This window comes from Antechinus flavipes, chromosome 4, assembly GCF_016432865.1.
Source record: "Antechinus flavipes isolate AdamAnt ecotype Samford, QLD, Australia chromosome 4, AdamAnt_v2, whole genome shotgun sequence".
Lineage (NCBI taxonomy): Eukaryota > Metazoa > Chordata > Mammalia > Dasyuromorphia > Dasyuridae > Antechinus > Antechinus flavipes.
The window spans coordinates 410,063,827-410,082,114 of NC_067401.1; the positions used below are offsets into that span (position 1 = coordinate 410,063,827).

Here is an 18,288-nt window from a genome sequence, read left to right on the forward strand (position 1 = left end):
GGTGGTACTAAGTTAAGGGGGTGCTCAGGGCAAGGCTAGTTCATCCCTTATCAACTAAGCAGGGTCAGTGTCAGAACAAATGCCTCCTCCATATTCTCTTTTAGAGGAGAAACAAGGGGTCCTTCTAAGGCACACCCTCTATCGTACAATGAATGTAAGTTGTTGTGTATATCAAATAGACTTAAGTTTGAGACAAAAAGTTATTAGAAATGAACTTTAAAAACTTGACCTGTCCTCAAATTCACTTAGGATGTAGAAAAACCATGTTCATTTTGTCAGGTTTCAGTTTTACTCCTATTGGATGGAATCAGGAGCATCTGGCAGAAAGAATCCTTGATTTACCGATTATGTCATCCCACATGGGCATTCCCATAGCCTCTCTAATCTCATTTACCTATCCATAAAATTGTAATAAAAAATATCCCCTCAGATATTTGTTGAGAATCAAATGATTTAATGAATGTAAAGTATTTTGTCCCTATGTAGAGCTACATAAATGTCTGTTATTTTTGCTTTTATCATCATCATCATCATCATCATCATCATCATCATCGTTATCATTGTTGCTACTGCTGCTATTATAGTTTGGTTATTTTTTTAGGAGTCTCCTATAAAGTCTAAGGACAAGTTGCTAGCTTGCTTCTTTTATAGCTAATATTTTGTGAACTCTTAGGAGGTATATAAAATGTTCGCTTCTTGTAACTGAATAAGAGCATCAAAATATAATTTCACCTTCTGTAAACTCATTAAAAACATGTTTAAGACAATTCTGCTATCAGAAGGAACAAAAGAGGTGACATATACATCCTTCGGTTCCCAAGTGGTTTAAAATTTTTCACTAGTTCTTTATCTTTGAAAGTTTTTCTTTCAGAGGCAACTAGGTGTCACAGTGGATAGAATGCTAGACCTAGAATAAGAGGTTCAAATATGACCTCAGGCAATTATCGTGTAACCCTGAACAGCTCACTTAACCTCTGCTTCCTCATCTGTAAGAAGAGGGGAGTGATAATAGCACCTACTTTTCTGAGTTATTGTGAGGATAAATTGAGATACTACTTGTAAAGCACTTAGAATACCTTAAAGTGCTGTGTAATACATCTGTAAAAGGGGCGTATGTGAAAATAGCTCCTATTTTTCTGAGTTATTGTGAGAATAAAATGAGATACTATTTGTAAAGCACTTTGAATACCTTAAAGTGCTATATAATACATCATCTGTAAAAGGGGAATATGTGAAAATAGCTCCTATTTTTCTGAGTTATTGTAAGGATAAAATGAGATATTATTTGAAAAGCATTTTGAATACCTTAAAATGCTATGTAATATATACTCGATTAATTATTTCATAGAAGCTTGATATTATGAGTATTTGATTTGACAATGTCTACTGAAAATGTTTCTGAATTTTTATATATCAATATTATGTCAAGGCAGCTGTGGATTACAGTTCTATCTTATGCTCCAGTTCCAGCAAAATTGAATTATTGGATTCTCAATCATATTTTGGAATTTACATTTGTAGTACTGTGATTTATCATGCTATTTTATAATAGAAACTGACCTCTTGGTATGTATTCCTAGCCACATAATTTTTATCTTTTTAGACATCTAGCAGTTGCTAAATCTTTGCAACCCACACTAATATATCACACAATTTCCAAAATGTTATTTTAACATCATCTTAATTATTATTAATCATTTCACTAAATAGAAGTGGGAATTACCTGGAAAAAGCCTCTGAAATACTTAGAAAATAAAATACCATGCCAAAAATAAGAAAGTGAGATGCTGTGGGTTGCTGGGTGTTTTGTTGTTGTAGATTATTTTTTAAAGAAAAGTTTCACCAGACTGTGGTGTTATTATTTAACATATGCTTCTGTCTTTGTATTGACAGCAATATGATTATGATAGCAGTACCATCCGGAAGATGCTATTTCAAGAGGCGCTGGTTCAGATCACACTGCCCACAATGCAAAAGGCATTGGCGTCAACGTGCAAGCCAGTAAGAGACTGAATATATTATTCTTAAAGAGCCCAGGTTCCAATGTACTGCAGTCCAACAACTATGGGCAAGGTACTGGGAATCCAAAGATGAAATCAAACCAAACTATGGACTTTGCTTTCCTAGAGCTTCCATTTTGCTGGGGAAGAGGGGGAAGAATTAGTGTGGAGCAAAAATACAACATAAAATCAGAGAAGCTTATAAATGATCAATTGAGAAGGAAGGAGAGAGAAATTATAACTAGAGAGATGAGGAAAGGCTTCCTGTAAGAGATGGGACATAAACAGCACACTGAAGGAAGGTAGGAATTCTAAGAGGCAGGGGTGAGGAGAGAGTACATTCCAGGCTTAGGGGTCAATCCAATCAATATTTGTTAAACTGAAGTTTTTAGCAGCTTGATGGTACAGTGAATGGGGTGCTGGACTTGGTTCAGAAATATTTGAGTTTGAATCCAGCCTTAGATACATACTAGCTGTGTGACCTTGAGAAAATCACATAATCTCAGTTTCCTCAAGTGCCAGTGTTAATGATAGCACTTACTTCCTAAGTGTGTTGTGAGGATCAAAGGAGATATTTGGAAAGCATTTCAGCAGAGTACCTGGCACATAGCAGGCTCCATGTAACTTCTAGCTATTAAATTATTAAGTTCCATGCAGATAAGGGCCTAAGAACAAAGACTTAAAGACTTAATGGTTATTCCTAACTTCTTGGTTTGGAAGATACTCTATCTAGACACTCAGCATCATTGGACTTTTCTGTCATATTTTTATTGCTACAGATTTGAGATATCATAAATCATATCATATCTCACCCAATTTTGACAAACATGCAGTTTTTAAAAATACTTTTTATAATGGGGCACCCATTTTCCTGGTTATACTGGTCCTCCATTATCAAGGTTATAATGGAGTCCAATATAGTTTTTTCCCCCCACAATCAAATCAATGGCAAGAAAAGACTCAGGTCTACAGGGAACAATTTGGCATCCACTGGGAACCCTGATCTCCTTGGCATCATTAGGTTCTTTATACCACAGCTTCTTAAACTTTTCCCACTCATGACCTTTCAGCTGAGAAATTTTTATGTAAATAGAGATATATGTGTATAAAATAGGTACACAAATCAAGCATTTACTGATAATAAATCATAATTTTGTAATCTCCCACAGTCAGTTTTGAGATCCCATATAAGGTCACAATTCACATCTTGAGAATCTGGGGTTTATACCACTCCATATGGAGTGTAATGACCTAGAAATCCTTTATTTACACAAATAGACATGTGGGAGAAAAAACTATATGACAAAACACATGAGAATAAGGAGCTGAAGATGACATTTTTTTTCATCTCAAAACTAGCAAATTTTAAGAGTTTCCTAAATTGGGGTAGCTAGGTGGCTCAGTGGATAGAGCACCCACCAGCCCTGAAGTCAGGAGAACCTGAGTTCAAATCTGGTCTCAGACACTTAACACTTGACTCTAGGCAAGTCACAACTCCAATTGCCTCAGGAAAAGAGTTTCATAAATCTGTAAAGTTTAACTTTGGGGATTGAAGGATCTTGGAAAAAAAAAAACTAAATCATTAATACTTTTACATGCATAGCATTGTCATAGAAAATCTTCTTCCAATTGGAGGGGGTCGTTTTTCCTCTCAAAACTTATCCCTAATAAGGAACTCCCTCTACTGAGGTAGATGAATGTCATTTTGATAGGTTGGAGTCCTGGAAAGTTTCCTAGGGGCAATGCAAGTTTATCAGGCAACAAGGATATATTAAGAGTTTATAGAAACCAGAAATCATGCTAAATGCTTGGAAAAGAAAGGTAAAAACATGATTATTGCCCCAAAAGGTGCTTGCTTTCTAATATGTAAAAATATATGTACCAGATACATACAGAGTAGATAGAAGATAATCTCAGAATAAAGATACTAGTAGTGACTGGGCCTGGGAAAGATATCTTGATAAATGTGAGATCTGAGTCTTGAAGGAAACCAACAAGACAAAGAAACAGAGGTGAAGGATCCCAGTACTCCAAAAACGAGGGATAGACAACATAAAACACAGAATTGAAGAAGCATGTCATTTAGGATGAACAGCAAGTAAGCTGGAATGATAAGTGAATGGAAGTGTGTAAGGAGGGAAAGACTGGAAAGGTAAGAAGGGCCCAAGTTGTGAATGACTCCATATGCTAAACTATTTAATCTAGAAATAATGGGAAACCACTGGAAGTTTGTTTTGGGGGTTATTTTTGGGGTTGGGTGATAACATCAGATCTGTGATTTAGGGTAATTACCTTGGCAACTAAGTTAAGTAAATGACAAGTTGGAGTTCAGAAAAACTTGAGGCAGTGAGATCATTTAGGAGAATGTTGCGGCATTCCAGGTGGAAGGTGATGAAGGTCTGAACTAATGTGGCAGCTGTGTGGGAAAAGAGAAGAAGGAATATAGGAAAGATACTATGAAGGTAGAAACAAGATTTGACAGTTGATTAGATACATGGGATAAGTAAGAGTGAGAAGTCAAGGAGGATACCAAGGTTATGGGAAACTGAAAATATTTGATGGCAACCTCAATAGTAATAGGAAATTTAGGAAGAGAGGAGAGTTTGGGGAAGATAATAATGATTTCTGTTTTAAATATATTGAGTTTGAGGTGTCTATGAGACATCTGGATCTAGATGTCAAAAAGCATTCTGTGATGTGGGATTATATATCTGGAGAGAAATAAGAGCCGATTGTATAGATCTGGGAATAATCTGAGGAGAGGTGCTTATTAATTCCATGAGAGCTGATGAGATCACAAGTTGTTAGAACTAGATAGATGGAGAAGGCGCAATCAGAAAACCTGAAGGAACAGTATCGCAATCCTGAGAGGACACAGTGTTCAAGAGGAAAAATTAGTCAAGTGACAGAGCTTGCAGAGAGCCAAAAAGAATGAGGACTAAAAAAAGGCTATTCAATTTAGAAATTAGAAAATCACTGGTAACTTTAGAAAGGGATGCTGAGGTAAGAAGATAAATTACATAGAGTTTAGAAGTAAAAGGAGAGAACATGTACACACCTAGTACAATTGACTTTTTCAAGGAATTAATTGAGATGTAGGATATAGTGGAAATGGTCAGATTAACTGAGGGTTTAAGTGAAGTCAAGTGACAAACTCACTATGTGTCAGAGGTGAGATATGATCCCAGGTGTTCCCTATGCTAAAATCAACTCCCTACCTACAGCAATGCAGATTCTCATTTATATAGTTACCACGAAAGGGTAGGAGAATGAGTTTCACATATGAACTTTGGCTTTTCTCTGAGGTTGCTTTAAAAAAAAATCCATTTATTGCCATGTAGTGTCATTGCATGGAACAGCTGTTGAGTGGTGATCACCTGTTGTAGACCAGTGACCTCTAGGCAAATGTCTTCATATATTATTGCTGAATGACTCCCTAAGCCAGATGCTTCTTTGATAGCAATCTGTGGTGAAACCCCGGCATGAGCAATTGCAAGGTTTATCAAGCTAATCACTTAAGGATATGATTTGGTACATTTTGATTCTGAACTTTCAGATTGCTGGAAATCCTTGAAAAGCTAAGGGATTAAAAGATTTTTGTTGTTGTTGTTGTTATGGAAGGGCTAACAGAATAACATGAAGAAAATCAGACCAGGGCAGAGGGAAGGAATACCTCAATAAATCACATAAACCAGGGAATCTCCCTGCAATAAGCATGCCATGGAGAGCTCACTTTTCCCCAGTGAGGAATTCATATCACACAGAGTGCCTGACCTAATGCCATTTATCCCCTCAGGTATTTATTAGAGAACACCTAATATAACATCCAGCATTCACTGCTGAACTTGATGCCTTAGTGGGACACAAATTTGTGTCCTAGGACGGCACAAACACCTACAAATGGCATGGTAGGCCCTTGATCAAACTTCCTGGAAAGGTGAGGCTACTTGTCTAAGGTAAACAGTGATGGATAGAATCCCTCTTTTCCTTTCCCTGCTCGATCCATTACCTCAATCAAAAAAGCAATATATTTTTTCTTGTCCTTTGAAATTAAAGTGCCTTTGGAACTTTTCAGTTGACCATAGATCATATTCCAAATAGATTATGAGAGAAAAGGGACTTTAAACATTTAATCCAACCGCTTTATTTTAAAGTGAGGAAACTGAGGCCTAAATGAAATAGAGATTACATAAGTAATTACATAATTAGTTTCAGAGTCAGGATTCAAACCCAGGATCTTTGGGATTTTTTTTTAAATAATAGTTTTTTAATTTTCAAAACATACAAAAATAGTTTTTAACATTCATCCCTGCAAAACCTTGTATCTCCCTCTCTTTCCCCCCTCCCAGACAGCAAGGAATGCAATATATGTTAAACATGTGTAATTCTTCTATACATATTTCTACATTTATCATGCTACACAAGAAAAATCAAATCAAAAAGGGAAAAAAAGATAAGGAAAAAAAAGTAAGCAAACAACAACAAAAAAGCGTAAATACTATGTTATGCTCCATTCAGTCCCCATGGTCCTCTTTCTGGATGGAGATGACTTTCTTCATCACAAGACTATTGGAACTGGCCTGAATCACCTCATTGTTGAGAAAAGCCATGTTCCTCAGATCTTCACATAATCTTATTGTTGCTGTGTACAGTGTTTTCTTGGTTCTGCTCACTTCACTTAGCATCAGCTCATGTAATTCTTTCCAAGCCTCTCTGAAATCATCCTACTGGTCGTTTCTTATAGAATAATAATATTCCATAGCATTCACATACCAGCACTTATTCAGCCATTCTCTGACTGACAGAAATCCCCTCAGTTTCCAGTTTCTGGCCACTACAAAGAGACCTGACATAAACATTCTTGCACATACAGGTCCCTTTCCCTCCTTTAAGATCTCTTTGGGATATAGGTTCAGTAGTAACACTGCTGGATCAAAAGGTATGCAAGTGTGATAGCCCCTTGGACATAGTTCCAAATTGCTCTGCAGAATGTAAATCCAGGTCAAGGATTCTTTCCAGTAGACCTGATGAAAATGTGTTGAAGGGAAACTACTGTCGTGAAAAATAAACCAGATTCAGGGAAGAGCCCTGAAAGGTCTGTATGTAGAGTATGTTAAGTTTTAATTTGCAGTACCTCAGGCAATGAGTCTCTATTGTATACACATTTGTTAAATGGAACCTATGCAGTCTAGGCTGGAGGCAGGCCTCTGATACATACTGGCTATGTCAACCTGGACAAGTTACTTAACTTAGAGCCCCCAGGCTACTCTCTAACACTCACCCAGAGATTGTTCTTCTTTGTCATTGCTGTTTGTCCTCCATTCTCGAAGACAACCATATGACACCAGGGAGGTGACGCCATGACATGCAAGTGAATTGGATTTCAGTGAAGGAGGCTGTGCAAGGTCACCTGCCTCTCTTTCCCTTCCAGAGCCATCTGGGTCCAGTGGCCAGATATAGATCAAGATGACAGGAGATGACTCTGGATGAAATGGAAGACTTTGACCTCTTTAAGCTAAGATCTTTTAAAACTACAAATTAGAGAACAGATGCTGGCCTGCATTGGTAGAAGGTGTTTACTCACCTGGAAGTTTCCTGTACTAAGGAAATCACTGGTCTCATCCCTAATCCCTCCAAGAATTTAGGTGTATATATTTAAACAAACAAACAAAAATAAGTGGTCTTTCTTATGAAACCAGTATGAGTTCGTTAAGAACAAATTGTACACACTGACCTTCTTTCCTTTTTGATATAAGGTCTAAGAGATTTTCTACCTTCAGTGTGTTTGAATTTTATCCATCAATTAATAAGCATTTATTATTATAGTTATTATTATAATAGACAATCAGGGTTAAGTGACTTGCCCAGAATCACACAGTTAGGTCTTCCTTACTTCAGAGTCAGTACTCTAGCCATTGTGCCAGCAAATGCTCCTCAATAAGCTTTTATTAGGTGCTATATTAGGTGCTATGCTGGGTGCTGGGGCATACAAGGACAAAAGCAAAATATTATTATTGATGAGTTTTATCCTATTGGGGGAGACAATGTATGTGTATATATATATTCATACTAAATACAAGGAGATTTGTATATGCAGGTCAATCAGTCAATAAGCATTTAGTATGTACCCATTAGTATCAGACACTATGCTAAGTGCTGAGGATACAAAGAAAGGGAAAAAACAGACCCTGTCCTCTAGATGTTCACAATCTAATGGAAGAGACAAGCAAATGAACATATACAAACAAGTTATTCATAAGACAAATTGGAAATAGTCAACAAAGGAAATCAGTAGGATGAAGGGAGATGGGAAAGGCTTCCTGCAGAAGGTCTTGAAGGGCACTCTCTGCCAGAGGATGGGGCAGGTCTGACAAGGCTTTGTGTAGAATGTTGTAGTTAAACTGAGATGGTGTCTAAACAGCTCAGGTGTAGAAGAAGTGCATTCCAGATTTGGCAGAGGGGAGAAATGCAAGCTGCGCAGAAGCAAGAAAATGGGGAATGAAGTGTCGTGTTTGAGGAACCACATGGAAGTTAGTGGAACTTGACCCTATAGTACGGGAACAGAAATAAGGTGTAATAAGATTGGGAAATATCCAGCAAGATGTTTGACAGTTTCATGGTATTCTTGAGTCCAAGTGAATCACTGCTCCAAGTGAAGAAAACCTGAATTTATATTTCAACACATTTTCCCAGTCAGATATTTCTAGTGTCTTTTATACTGGCCAATAAAACAATATGATTTCCTTGAAGTATTTCATGAATTTTCTAGGAGGTATTTCATAAGACTTAGCAAGTTTATGGAAAACATGAATTTTAACAAGCTTGTGGGTACACACTTACACAACCCCTACAAAGATGAAATTGGATCAGAAATCAGTACCTCTCTGGGACCATATTGGTTTTATTTGATATGTGTAGTACAGAAGGAGAATAAATATGCTGAATGAAGGGATTTGTATTACTGATGAACAAGAAGAGAAGAGGCTTGGCATTAACTTTAATTTTTATTGTTCCCCCTCCCACGCCTCTGCCCCAATTTTCATCTATTTCCCCAAAAAAGAGAAAGAAAAGATGTGGCCTCCCAACCAGATGCTCAGGAGGAAAAAACAATAATGCTACTTGCTTCTTCCACTAGCTTAGCAGAATAGTTAGAGACTGAAAGAATTTCAGGAATGCCTTTAGAGGAAGGTGTTTTCAGGCTGGTCAAAAACCAAAGTCTGAGACTGGAGTACCATTAATGGTCTTGTCAGAGAAGAGAAAAGGCAGTGGTACCATAATATGGTAAAACACAGGAGGTCCATGTTTCTCATGTCCTTCCTTCAGCTTATGCCTTAAATAGGCTGTGTGATATGGAGCACAGTGGGAAGATTAGTCACTGGTATTAAAGAATCTAGGTTCAAATTCTATTTTTCAAGCTGACTGTTTGTATGACCTTACCCTCTCTGAGCCTCATTTTCCTTATCTATAAAATGAGGGGTTTGAAAAATCAAATCCCATAAACATTCACTATGTGCCAAACACTTGGCTAGATGCTGGAAATACACATATGAGCAAAAAAAAAATAACCCATACCTTCCATGAGATCACATTCTAACCAGGGACACAACATATTAAAGGAGTTTGATGGCCTTCTAGGTCCTTTAGCCTCTAGATCTATGGACCTACAAATCAACAAAAATTACTTTGACCCTGGCTAAGATTTCTGATCTATTCATCAGTTCCCCCTGAAAGTTAGAAATAAAATTCTGCTTTATGAATTTCAATCTCTGAGAGATCTGACAGTTACTAAGGGATGTTGTCACATTTGGGGTTTTATTTAGTATTTTACTTTTCCCCAGTTACATGTAAAAGTAGTTTTCTACATTTGTTTTTAAAACTTTGAGTTCCAGCTTCTCTTCCTTCCTCCTTCCATCCCCTCCTTCATTGAGAAGGCAAGCAATTTAATATAGTTTATACATGTGTAGTAATGCAAAACACTTTTATAATAGTCATATTGTAAAAGAAAGTATAGACCAAAAGCAAGACCTTTAAGAACAACAAAGAAAGTTAAAAAAAAAAAAAAAAAAGTGTGCTCCAAACTGTATTCAGACACTATCAGCTCTTTCTCCGGGGATACACAGTACTTTTTATCATAAGTCTTTCAAAGTTATTTTGGATCATTGTATCATTGAGGATAGCTAACTCATTCACAGCTGATCATCTTACAATATTGCTGTTACATTGTACACAATACATTTCACTTTGCATCATCTCATGCAAGTCTTTCTAGATTTTTCTGAGACCATCTTGCTCATCATCTCTTATAGCATCATAGTATTTCATCATAATTACATATCACAATTTATTCAGTCATTCCCCAATTGATGGGCATCCCCTCAATTTCCTAATTCTTTGCCTCCAGAAAAAAAAAAACTGTTAAAAATATTTTCTACATTTTCATTTTTCTTTTCCATTTTCCATTTTTTGTTTTTTATTTATTTTTATTTTTTAGAATACAAACCTAGTAGTAGAATTGCTAGGTCAATGGGTATAAATGATGTTATAGCCCTTTAGGCATAATTCCAAATTTTCTACAGAATCATTGGATCAGTTCACAACTCTGCCAACAGAGCAATGATGTCTCATTTTCCCTACCCCTCCACCATCTTTCATTTTCCTTTTTTTGTCCCATTAGCTAGTCTAATAGGTACACAGTAGTACCTCAGAATTGTTTCTGCAATCAGTAGTGAGTCAGAGCATTTTTTTTTACTTGGCTATAGATGTACAAACAATAACAAATGGTCAGGCTTTGAATACTGAAGGTCTTGTCCTGGAAGAGAAAGCCATAGGCTCAATCCTATTACATGTCATGGTACCAACTTTTCTTTGAGACTTACTGTTCTAGGGTAATGTTGGGGGGGGTGCTCTTATGCCCCTATTCCAAAAATTTATAAGTTAATAAGGTCTTAAACAATATTTTAAGAGCTTTCCTACACAAAATATTATTTTCTCCATGAACATATTGAGGAGGGTGAGAAGATTGGTCTTTATTGACCAATCTTTTAAGTATGAGGTTTAATTTCTTCCTGATGCCCCAAAATAAATGTGTGAGCTATGCTATTAGGAAAAAATATCCCTGATCCCACAGAACTGTCTGTAGAACTGTGAGGGAAAAAGTAACTGGTGCCATCTGGAAATCTGACCTGACAGTACAATGGCAATTGGGAGCTCTAGTATATCATACTTGGTGATTACAGAATGGAGACCATCATTTATATGTTCTAAACAATGCTCAGTGTTTACACTCTACTTTTTGGAGGAAAGAATGGAGTTTTGATAAAAACTACAGCAAAATTTTAAGGTCCTGGACACCATCCCCCAAATACCCTCTTTCTTTGACTTAACTGGCTCCTTCTCCATGCCCTAGTCTTAGTACTCATCTCCAGAAAACTCTGTGTTTTCTTAGTGCGGATAGATTCCCCTAGGATATGCAGATTCCTTGGCTATAGTACAGAGACTTTTCAGCTATCTATATATATCCTGTAACCTGCTTCTTCTCATGCTTTTTAAATACATCCCTAACTAGCACAATGCTTTGATGTAGATGTAGTTGGATGAAACTATCCAAAAGGCTTGCCTTCAAAATCTAGTTTTTTATGATGGTTTTCTACACAAGGGACCCCATCCATATAGTCTGCTTCTTTTCTCTTCTCTCTAGCAGGATCCCAGATAATGTGAAATAAGTATGGAACTACCCCATCTATCCCATCAATATTCTGTTTCTTTTCTCTCCTTCCTACCAAGATCCCAGATAATGTGAAATAAGCATGGAACTAAGTATATGATCATGGATTTAGAACTGGAAGGGACCTTAAAGATCATAGAATCCAACCTCTTCAATATACAGATTGAAGGATCAGATTGAAGTTTCTGGAAGGAAATTTCCAGGACCAGAGATACTGTAATTTGTCCAAGGTCAGCAGCAGGATTGGAATTCAGATCCTTCTATACCATATTCAGCTCTATTATCTCTGGTAATACACACAGCCTATAGCTTTTCCACTTACAATCTGTATTCTTTAAATTAAATCACAGAATCTCAGATTTGGAAAGGAGATTATCTTATCCCCTTTGTTACTGAATTGGAATCATCTTTCTGGCATTCCTGAGAAGCCTTCACTTTCAGTTCTATGGAGAGGGAGTCTGCTCCTTTCTTGAAGCATTTTATCTACTTTTGAACAGCACTAATTGTTAGGAAATTTTTCTTTAGATCAAATCTGTACGTGCCTTTCTTTTATTGTTCTAAGTCCTGCATTCTAGAATGAGATGGAAACAAGTCACATCCATTTCTCACACAAGAACTCTTCAAATATTTGATGGTAGCTGTCATTGAGGAAGGCCAAATGGGTCTTGTGGAAAGAGCCCTGGGTATGTGGAAGCAAAGGACCTGAATTTGAATCCATGCTTTGCTTGCTTTCTACTACTATGGAAACCTGAACATTTTCTTTCACTTCTCTGGGACTCAGGTTAGATTAGGTGTCCTCTGAAATTTCTTCTAGCTTTAAAGCTATGATCTACAAACAATTCTAAATCCTACAGATCCAGAGTAGAGCCAATGAATTGTCCATTGGACCATAGCTCTAGAACTAGAAGGAACCTTAGAGGCCATCTAATCTTACCCCTCCCCACTTTTACAGATGAAAAACTGAGAGCCCAGTTTGAATTGCCCAAGATCACAAAGATAGTAGGAAAGTCCAGATTTTTGCATTTCCAATCTTCTGACTCCCAATCCAATTGATCAATATTACCTTGTCTTCAATTCAGTTCAATTAAACACCTACTATTACACCTACTTTCACAATACCTGGCACAACATGAGTGGTTTAAAAATGCTTGTTTTTTTTTTTTTTTGTTTTGTTTTTTTTGTTTTCCTTTTTATTTATTTATTTTTATTTATTTATTTTTATTTAAATAACTTTTTATTGACAGAACCCATGCCAGAGTAATTTTTTACAGCATTATCCCTTGCACTCACTTCTGTTCCAATTTTTCCCCTCCCTCTCTCCACCCCCTCCCCCAGATGGCAAGCAGTCCTTTACATGTTAAATAGGTTACAGTATATTTTAGATACAATATATGTGTGCAGAACCGAACAGTTCTCTTGTTGCACAGGGAGAATTGGATTCAGAAGGTATAAATAACCCGGGAAGATAAACAAAAATGCAAGCAGTTTATATTCATTTCCCAATGTCCTTTCTTTGAGTGTAGCTGCTTCTGTCCATCCTTGATCAATTGGAACTGAATTAGCTCTCTTTATCGAAGAGATCCACTTCCATCAGAATCATCCTCAAACAGTATCATTGTTGAGGTATATAATGATCTCCTGGTTCTGCTCATTTCACTTAGCATCAGTTCATGTAAATCTCGCCAGTCCTCTTTGTAGTCATCCTGCTGGTCATTCCTTACAGAACAATAATATCCCATAATGTTCATATACTACAATTTACTCAACCATTCTCCAATTGATGGGCATCCACTCATTTTCCAGTTTCTAGCCACTACAAACAGGGCTGCCACAAACATTTTGGCACATTCAGGTCCCTTTCCCTTCTTTAGTATCTCTTTGGTGTATAAGCCCAGTAGAAACACTGCTGGATCAAAGGGTATGCACAGTTTGATAACTTTTTGAACATAGTTCCAAATCACTCTCCAGAATGGCTGGATGTATTCACAATTCCACCAACAATGCATCAGTGTCCCTGTTTTCCCACATCCCCTCCAACATTCCACATTATCTTTCCCTGTCAGTCTAGCCAATCTGAAGGTATGTAGTAGTATCTCAGAGTTGTATTAATTTGCATTTCTCTGATTAATAATGATTTGGAGCATATTTTCATGTGTCTATAAATAGTTTCAATTTCTTCACCAGAGAATTGTCTGTTCATATCCTTTGACCATTTATCAATTGGAGAATGGTTTGATTTCTTATAAATTAGAGTCAATTCTCTATATATTTTGGAAATGAGGTCTTTATCAGAACCTTTGATTGTAAAAATGTTTTCCCAGTTTATTGTTTCCCTTCTAATCTTGTCTGCATTTGTTTTGTTTGTACAAAAACTTTTCAATTTGATATAATCAAAATTTTCTATTTTGTGGTCAATGGTGATCTCTAGTTCTTCTTTGGTCATAAATTCCTCCCTCTTCCACAGGTCTGAGAGATAAACTATCCTATGCTCTTCCAATTTATTTATAATCTCATCCTTTATGCCTAGTCATGAACCCATTTTGACTTTATCTTGGTGTACGGTGTTAAGTGTGGGTCAATGCCTAGTTTCTGCCATACTATAAAAATGCTTGTTGATGAACTGCAAGGTACTGCTAGGCACTGGGATTATAAAGCAAAAAACTAATATTCATTTCTGCCCTCAAGAAACTTGTATATGGAAAGCTTATATATGATAGCTCCCCTTTATGACTTCTTCTGAAATAACATTGTCTCATACCTTTTTTTCTCTCATTTTCCTCCTTAACCCTTTAGGAGCTTCAGAAATATGAGCAGTTTATCTTTGCAGATCATACCAATGTCATCCAAGTTGAAAATGTCTATGAGGAGATTTTGTATCAGACCCTCCTTGATGAAACTTTGAAAGGTAAGGGACATTCCTTAAGTCTTGATCATGGTGAGGACTCCAATAAGGAGTGGAAAATCTGAAACAGGATACAGGGAATCAATATAAATCCATTACCAATAGATATAGAAGGGGAAAAGGAAAGATGTGTGTGTGTGTGTGTGTATACACATACATATATGTGTGTATATATGTATGTACATAAATACATGCATGCACAAAAGACACACACATATTTTGGGGGAGGAGTTGGGGATGAAAGTGCCTAAAGAGAGGAAGAAAGAAATGAAAGTATAAGAGGAGGAGTTCATAGAAGAACTTTCTGCCCATTTAATATCTTTGGATGATCCCAAATAAAGGCAAATGACCAGAACTTTCCCACTCTCATTTGATGAATAAGCCTCCCCTCAGCAAGCATGTAACTGTCAGTGCAGTTCAGAAGTCCATATTATGAGTTATTTCCATATTAAAGGCTGAAGGGATTCTGAGGAAGGAGAAAACATCTCTGGCTAGTGTGATCCTACCATACAGGAGGTAAGACTTGAGATAGACCTACAAATGTGTGTGGTATTTGGTTGGGGAGAGTACTTGGGGTTCTGGCTGAAAACATAATGTTCAGTTTGCTCAGAGTGGGATGTAAATTTTTCATTTCACTTTCTGGTCCTGCACAGTGATAAAGGAAGCTGCTGTTCTTAAGAAGCACAATCTTTTTGAGGACAACATGGCCTTGCCTTGTGAGAGTGTGTCCAGTTTAACTGATCTAAAAACCCCCTCTGGGTCCAACCAGGCCAGTCCTGCCAAGAAATCATTGACAGGCCTGCAAGCAATTTTAGACCAAGAAACATCAAGTAATGAAGTGTTCCTCACATCCGAGGAGAAGAGACCAGAGAACCAACCTGAGTGTGCTTATCCCTCTGCCAGGGAAGAAAGCATGTCTTTCCTGTTGTCCAGCCCTTCTCTAAATACCAGTGAGAAAGTGATTATTGCTGGGATGTTTGACGAAACAGATTCATCCCCTTTGAGTCTAGCAGCCCAAGAGGAAAAGGTAGATCCCCTAAGCAGAAATACACCTGGAATGGAGCTTGGGGGAATTCCTGAGAATGTCAACCAGTCTGGAGAAAAAACTCTTGCCCCAGACTCCCTGAGTGAAATCAGGAACTTGTTGACAGTGACTGTCGAGGTGCCAACAGGTCCTGCCCAGATGGAAAGAGAAGAAGCTCTGAGGAATGATGTGAACCAGGAGGGGAAAGAAGGTGGGAAAGAGGAAAACAAAGAAGAAACCCAAGTGGATCAAGAGGCCAAACCACCATCCATATCCCACTGGGAAGAGTGCACTTTCGATGAGATTACTGCCAAGGTGTCTTTTCCTTCCAGTCTAGAGACCAACGGTACAGGTTTGATGCAATCTCCAGAAGCGGGCAGCTGTGAAACTCAACCAGCTGGTGTTACGCTCTCAGGAGAAGAGAAAACAGAGCCAGAAGCCACTAGCTGTGGCTGGAATACTGAAGCAGATCATTATAAAGTTCCCCAAAGTGATCAACTGCTAACGATGGGACCCGGTGAAAGTATGTCCAGAGAGGACACTTCCATGTTGCAAGAAAAAGAAGGAGCCCAGCTCCAAGCCATCCCAGCAGGTACTGAGATGGAGAGCACATCTGCTTTTTTTCTTAAGAATAAGCTCTTAACTGAAGAAGATGGTATTTTGGGTGATGACTGCACCAAAATGGAATCTGCCGGACAGAGCTTCATTTCTCTGGAGCAGGAGAATGAGAATAACCCCCTTACCCAAATGCAGATACCCAAAGATTCAGAACCTTCAAAGGTTTAATGATGCAGATGGAATAAAAAGTACCAGTGGGTATATGAAAATGTTCCAAGTGTGAAAAACAAAATCTCCTTGTGAAAGTAACCAGGAGAGCTAAACAAAGCACTAGTCAGAAAATTAGCCAAGGTTAATTGGCCAGAGAGTTTCTCTCTGAAAACAATTCAGCCAAGAATTTTTAGGGTCTGAGTGTAAGTTTCTACAAGAAAAAATACTGTAAGAAAATCCCTTAAACTAAAAAGTGAAACCAAAAGGAAAGCCTTAGTTACAATAGTCAAGCAGCCATTCTGGCTGGCAAGGTAAAACTGTCCAAATGATTGCTTCAGTTTTCATAGGAATTTCAAAAACAATAGAGTGTCTTTTTTTAAGAGGAAGAGGAAAGAAAGAAGAAGAGGGAAATAGACAAAGATGGGGGGTTATATTTATGGCTGGAAAAACACTGTGATCAGCTTTCACAATCCACTCTATATTTGAGTCACATAGCCTTTGAAAGGACTTCGGAGGCCTCTCTCTTTCTCTCTCTCTCTCTCTCTCTCTCTCTCTCTCTCTCTCTCTCTCTCTCTCTCTCATCTCTGTGTGTCTGTGTCTGTATCTCTGTCTCTGTCTGTATCTCTTTGTCTCTGTCTCTCTGTCTGTCTCTGTTTCTCTCTGTCTCTCTCTGTCTCTGTCTTTCATCTCATCTCTGTGTGTCTGTGTCTCTCTGTGTCTGTATCTCTCTGTCTCTCATCTCATCTCTGTGTGTCTGTCTCTCTCTCTGTCTCTGTCTGTATCTCTCTGTCTCTGTCTCTGTCTCTATCTCTCTCTCTCTGTCTCTGTTTCTCTCTCTCTCTGCTTCTGTCTGTCTGTCTCTCTGTCTCTCTCTCTCTCTCTTTCTCTCTGTCTGTCTCTCTCTTTGTCCCACTCTCTCTCTCCCTCTCCTTTTCCCCCCTCTCCTTCTCTGTCCCTTTCTCCCTATCTTTCTGCCTTTAAAGGGATGGATGCAAATGTTTATAGTAATATCAGTTTTCCATTATTCATTAATATTCCAGCTTTACTATCTCCTAGGAGTCCATCAATCATCCACAGCTAGGCAGAACAAAACAGCAAGTTCATTAACACAAATAGTCATTGCAGCAATTTGATGCCCACCCATGTTAATTGTGTTGTAAATGTAGGGATCCTAATGAGAGAAAGCTGAAAAGTCTTAGGAAAGGTTGTAGACAATTAAACTTATTCTCAGATCCATTAACCCACTGGGCTTGTGATATTCTGTCACTTTTGTATTTGTAATTTGGGGTTTTGGATTTACTTTCAATAAACATTTTTATTAGGCTATCTACTATATGTCAGATACTATGTTGGATTCTGGGAATAGAAAGACAACACACTGAACAATCCCTCCTCTCAGGGAGCTTACACTTTACTTTTGGGTGGGGGTTGAAAAGGAGACAATACAAGATTGCAATTGCAATTTCATAGAGGAAAGTTCAGATACGGCAACAAAAGTTCACTTTGCATTTGTGAACCTCAAATCAAAGGACAATTGGTCCTCCTTATTTATGGTCAGGACAAATCTGAATTCCATAGTCTAACTGAAAAAAAAATCCAACCAAAGCAAAAGCTCAAATTAGATTTATTCTTGAAAGGAAAAAAAAAATTCATGATGTTTAAAAACTATTTGAAGGACTGACATCTTTCTGTGGTTACTATTTTGTGTTATTTCAGAAAGAAAAAAAAATAACCAGTGACATGCCATTAAATTACATGGATGTTATCAAAACAAAAATGCATAATAATCACTTTTTAAATATCTCATAACTTGTAAATAGAGTGATAAAATATTGAAGCTAGCAAAGGACCTTGGAAGTCATTAAGACCA

At 37.5% G+C, this 18,288-nt stretch overlaps 1 protein-coding gene across 1 annotated transcript in view; it reads left to right on the plus strand.

Annotated features, from left to right (window-relative positions):
• Positions 1 to 16,958, plus strand: part of NIBAN1 (niban apoptosis regulator 1) — a 210,474-nt gene extending 193,516 nt beyond the window's left edge. The window contains exons 12-14 of the mRNA XM_051998784.1: positions 1,894 to 2,001; positions 14,518 to 14,629; positions 15,280 to 16,958. Coding sequence (XP_051854744.1) covers positions 1,894 to 2,001; positions 14,518 to 14,629; positions 15,280 to 16,436 — 1,377 coding nt within the window. The 3' untranslated portion in view covers positions 16,437 to 16,958. The remainder of the gene's footprint in view (positions 1 to 1,893; positions 2,002 to 14,517; positions 14,630 to 15,279) is intronic.
• The last annotated feature ends 1,330 nt before the right edge of the window (positions 16,959 to 18,288 follow it).